We start from the raw sequence: 5,651 nt of genomic DNA, 5'->3' as shown, positions 1-5,651 counted from the left end.
TCGGTCCTCTTCACTAGACCCCAAAGTTTCCCCTAGTCTATGGCATCACAGTCCACCCCCTCCCCCCCTCCCTCCTAGTGTTCCGGCGGTACAACCCCCAACCAGTCAACCACGACTCTGGACTAGTACTTTTGAATCGACCCGGTTACTCAACCAGCCCAACCGCTACTGGTAATTCTTTGCTCTAAGATCTGCCTACTTCATCCCTCAGTGTCCTTTGCACTTTCACGAGATTACCTCAGATTCTAGCCCTCAGGCCGCCTTACAGCGCCCTCAGAGATACCGCATAGCGTCCTAAGCCTATCTCTACCAGGACAGCTCAACACAGCAACTGTTGCTACGAACTGTATATTGATTCGCTTGCACCTTTGAACCTTTTGGAGAAAATCGAATAGTATATTCCGTCCAAATAATTCAAAGCAGCTCCGAAGTGCCAGACCTCACTGGACACTAAGGCCTTAACTTAAATAACAAAAGCAAAATCTAAAGTTATTAAAAAACCATAACTTAAAACTAGAATACAAGAAAGAATGAAGGAACTGCGCCCTAGTACTGTCACCGTAGACTAGTACACAGGGCAAGGTCAAGGGTCACCAACACTTCCTCCCTACAAGCGCTGCTTTATTCACAAGCAGTCTCTGATAGAAATCATTTTCTCAACAAATTAGCACTTAGTTTAATAATTCCTCGAAGTCCCCTTAATGTCTCCCAAAAATACTCCAAATTGAAATGATAACACATTTGATGTTAACAAAATCGCCAAACTCGCAAATTAAATTGAAAATCGCTAATATAATAATCGCACGTGTCAAGGTCTGAGCATCTCTCTCTCTCTCTGTCTCTCTCTCTCTCTCTCTCTCTCTCTCTCTCTCCTCACAACCTGTCACACACACACACACACACACACACACACACACACACACACACACACACACACACATACAGTTACAGTTACAGTGAGGGGTGAGACCTCAGAATGGCGTGAAGTCACCAGTGGAGTCCCACAGGGCTCTGTACTTGGACCTATCCTGTTTCTGATATACGTAAATGATCTCCCAGAGGGTATAGACTCATTCCTCTCAATGTTTGCTGACGACGCCAAAATTATGAGAAGGATTAAGACAGAGGAGGACAGCTTGAGGCTTCAAGAAGACCTGAACAAGCTGCAGGAATGGTCGAACAAATGGCTGTTAGAGTTTAACCCAAGCAAATATAATGTAATGAAGATAGGGGTAGGAAGCAGGAGACCAGATACAAGGTATCATTTGGGAGATGAGGTACTTAAAGAGTCAGAGTGAGAGAGAAAGACCTGGGGGTAGATATCACGCCAGACCTGTCCCCTGAAGCTCATATCAAGAGGATAACATCAGCAGCATATGCCAGGTTGGCTAACATAAGAACGGCCTTTAGAAACTTGTGTAAGGAATCTTTCAGAACATTATATACCACATATGTCAGATCAATCCTGGAGTATGCGGCTCCAGCATGGAGTCCATATCTAGTCAAGCATAAGACTAAACTGGAAAAGGTTCAATGATTTACCACCAGACTAGTACCCGAGCTGAGAGGTATGAGCTACGAGGAGAGACTACGGGAATTAAACCTCACTTCGTTGGAAGACAGAAGAGTTAGGGGGGACATGATCACCACATTCAAGATTCTCAAGGGAATCGACAGGGTTGATAAAGACAGGCTATTTAACACAAGGGGCACACGCACTAGGGGATACAGGTGGAAACTGAGTGCCCAAATGAGCCACAGAGATATTAGAAAGAACTTTTTTAGTGTCAGAGTGGTTGACAAATGGAATGCATTAGGAAGTAATGTGGTGGAGGCTGACTCCATACACAGTTTCAACTGTAGATATGATAGAGCCCAATTGGCCCAGGAACCTGTACACCTGTTGATTGACGGTTGAGAGGCGGGACCAAAGAGCCAGAGCTCAACCCCCGCAAGCACAACTAGGTGAGTACATACACGATGTGTGTGTGGTGTGCGGTGGCCGAACGGACAGCACGCTGTACACGTGATCCTGTGATCCCGTGTTCGATCCCGGGCGCCGGCGAGAAACGATGGGCAGAGTTTCTCTCAACTTATGGCCCTGTTATCTATCAGTAAATAAGTACCTGGGAGTTAGTCATCTGTCACAGGCTGTTTCCTGGTGTATGTGTGTGTGGTGTGGAAAAAAAAGTCGTAGTAGAAACAGTTAATTGACAGTTGAGAGGCGGGCCTAAAGAGCAAAGCTCAACCCCCGCAAGCACAACTAGGTGAATACACACACACAACTCACAACTAAACTCAAAACAGTGAAATATACTTACACTGCAACCCCCAGGCTTCACCAAGACTACCAGGCTTCACCAAGACTACCAGGCTTCACCAAGACTACCAGGCTTCACCAAGACTACCAGGCTTCACCAAGACTACCAGGCTTCACCAAGACCCCCAGGCTTCACCAGGACTACCAGGCTTCACCAAGACTACCAGGCTTCACCAAGACTACCAGGCTTCACCAAGACTACCAGGCTTCACCAAGACTACCAGGCTTCACCAAGGCTACCAGGCTTCACCAAGACTACCAGGCTTCACCAAGGCTACCAGGCTTCACCAAGACTACCAAGCTTCACCAAGACTACCAGGCTTCACCAAGACCCCCAGGCTTCACCAAGACTGCCAGGCTTCACCAAGACTACCAGCCTTCACCAAGACCCCCAGGCTTCACCAAGGCTACCAGGCTTCACCAAGGCTACCAGGCTTCACCAAGACTACCAGGCTTCACCAAGACCCCCAGGCTTCACCAAGACTACCAGGCTTCACCAAGACTACCAGGCTTCACCAAGGCTACCAGGCTTCACCAAGGCTACCAGGCTTCACCAAGGCTACCAGGCTTCACCAAGGCTACCAGGCTTCACCAAGGCTACCAGGCTTCACCAAGGCTACCTGGCTTCACCAAGGCTACCAGGCTTCACCAAGGCTACCAGGCTTCACCAAGGCTACTAGGCTTCACCAAGACTACCAGGCTTCACCAAGGCTACCAGGCTTCACCAAGGCTACCAGGCTTCACCAAGACTACCAGGCTTCACCAAGGCTACAAGGCTTCACCAAGACTACCAGGCTTCACCAAGGCTACCAGGCTTCACCAAGACTACCAGGCTTCACCAAGGCTACCAGGCTTCACCAAGGCTACCAGGCTTCACCAAGGCTCTACCAGGTTTCACCAAGACTACCAGGCTTCACCAAGGCTACCAGGTTTCACCAAGGCTACCAGGCTTCACCAAGGCTACCAGGCTTCACCAAGACTACAAGGCTTCACCAAGACTCTACCAGGCTTCACCAAGGCTCTACCAGGTTTCAGTATGGCTCTACCAGGCTTCACCATGGCTCTACCAGGCTTCACCAAGGCTCTACCAGGCTTCACCAAGGCTCTACCTGGCTTCACCAAGGCTCTACCAGGCTTCACCAAGGCTCTACCAGGCTTCACCAAGACTCTACCAGGCTTCACCAAGACTCTACCAGGCTTCACAAGGCTCTACCAGGCTTCACTAAGGCTCTACCAGGCTTCACCAAGGCTCTACCAGGCTTCACTAAGGCTCTACCAGGCTTCACCAAGGCTCTACCATACATCACCAAGGCTCTACCGCGCTTCACCAAGACTCTACTAGGCTTCACCAAGGCTCTACCAGGCTTCACCAAGACAGGAAAGACTCATCTAGTGACCCCGGGTCAACTCTCACCATCCAGAGAGATGACAACCCTTATCTTGAGGTTATCTTGAGACGATTTCGGAGCTTTTTAGTGTCCCCGCGGCCCGGTCCTCGACCAGACCTCCACCCCCAGGAAGCAGCCCGTTACAGCTGACTAACACCCAGATACCTATTTTACTGCTAGGTTACAGGGGCATAGGGTGAAAGAAACTCTGCCCATTGTTTCTCGCCGGCGCCTGAGATCGAGCCCAGGACCACAGGATCACAAGTCCAGCGTGCTGTCCGCTCGGCCGACTGGCTCCCTTCATTATGTCTGTTTCATTAACCGCTAAATGAGATATATATATCTACTAGCGAAACTTTCTCTACTATTAAAATCTACTCCGATCGTGGTGTTTATCTACATTTTTATATTTAATCATATTTATTGATGAATCCAATTGATCAAACCGTGAACTTGGGGCAGCTGGAGGCGTCTCATGCCTCAAGGGGATTACTCTCTCACTGCCCGGGTCTGGGGATGGGAGGTGACCGCTGGTGGGGGGGAGGGGTCACTTCTGGGGTGCGGGGAGGGGGGCCACCGCTTAAAGGGGGGACGGTGGAGGGGGGTGACCACCACATCAAACACTGGCTCTTGTTGTGGGCGCTCACCTGCTGCCTCTCTCGCCTGAGGAAGCCTCAGGCTTCAACACCTTACCTGTCAGGTGAGGAAGCCTCAGGCTTCACTTTGTGCTTGACAGGTGAGAGTTAGATCATGAGATGATTTCGGGGCTTAGCGTCCTCTCGGCCCGGTCCTGGACCACACCTCCTTTTTGTCACACATCCCCAGGAAGTAGCCAGTAGCAGCTGTCTAACGCCCAGGTACCTATTTACTGCTAGGTGAACAGGAGCATCAGGATGAAAGAATCTCTGCCCATTTGTTTCCTTAGGACTATGGAAACCTTTCCTTAGGACAGCCGAGCGCTGTCCACTCAGCTGTCAGCCCCCCCCCCCCCTCGCTTGAGTGAGCCTCACGCTTCACCTTAAGTAAGTCAGGTGAGGAATTGCTGATTCAGCTTCTCAACATTTCATTTCTCTCCAATGTCTTACAGCTTGTCAATATTATTAATTACATTAAATATATTTTTCTCTTCTAAATGATGCAAATTACGTCTGAGTCTTCATAGTCCTCTTAAAGGGTCGTTTTTAATCCTGAAAATTCCTAGTTTTGAGAAATCTATTTATCGATATATTGAACCATTATGGAGACGTTGTTGCTGTGTTGTCTTTCTGCCTGGTCTGGTCTTGCTGCCTGGTCTGGTCTTGCTGCCTGGTCTGGTCTTGCTGCCTGGTCTGGTCTTGCTGCCTAGTCTGGTCTTGCTGCCTAGTCTGGTCTTGCTGCCTGGTCTGGTCTTGCTGCCTGGTCTGGTCTTGCTGCCTGGTCTGGTCTTGCTGTCTAGTCTGGTCTTGCTGTCTAGTCTGGTCTTGCTGTCTAGTCTGGTCTTGCTGTCTAGTCTGGTCTTGCTGTCTAGTCTGGTCTTGCTGTCTAGTCTGGTCTTGCTGTCTAGTCTGGTCTTGCTGTCTAGTCTGGTCTTGCTGTCTAGTCTGGTCATTACTGTCTGGTCTGGTGTTGTAATCTACAACCTAGGAGTAAGTATTTAAAGTGAATCGTAAGTATTACGACAAGTTAAGTGTATTATAAGTAAGTATTACTAGTGAATCAAGACCTATAACACTTAACAAATGATGGTTAAAAGGAAGGGAAGTACATGTGAGTAATCAGACTGTGGTCACACACTGAGGCAAGGTCAAAGACAGCAAGACATCCTAAATTAGCCTGCACAAGACAATGTTTCAGCCAAGAGGTCACAAAGGGTGATTCAAGGTTCTTGGAAACGAGAAGATTTACATTTAATCTGATTAAACCCACCTTGGGATGCTGGCTGTGGTGGTGGAGGCTGTGACTGC

At 48.9% G+C, this 5,651-nt stretch overlaps 1 protein-coding gene across 1 annotated transcript; it reads right to left on the bottom strand.

Annotated features, from left to right (window-relative positions):
* Nucleotides 1-4,924: 4,924 nt before the first annotated feature.
* LOC123772295 (serine/arginine-rich splicing factor 10-like) lies at nucleotides 4,925-5,296 on the bottom strand. Its single transcript, XM_045765382.2, has one exon. It carries the CDS (start codon nucleotides 5,294-5,296, stop codon nucleotides 4,925-4,927), a length of 372 nt encoding a protein of 123 aa, XP_045621338.2.
* Between the last annotated feature and the right edge of the window lie 355 nt (nucleotides 5,297-5,651).

The sequence above is a fragment of the Procambarus clarkii genome, chromosome 69 (assembly GCF_040958095.1).
Source record: "Procambarus clarkii isolate CNS0578487 chromosome 69, FALCON_Pclarkii_2.0, whole genome shotgun sequence".
Taxonomy (NCBI): domain Eukaryota; kingdom Metazoa; phylum Arthropoda; class Malacostraca; order Decapoda; family Cambaridae; genus Procambarus; species Procambarus clarkii.
Note: the sequence above shows the minus strand (reverse complement) of the source record. Positions and strands in the feature narration are given on the sequence as shown.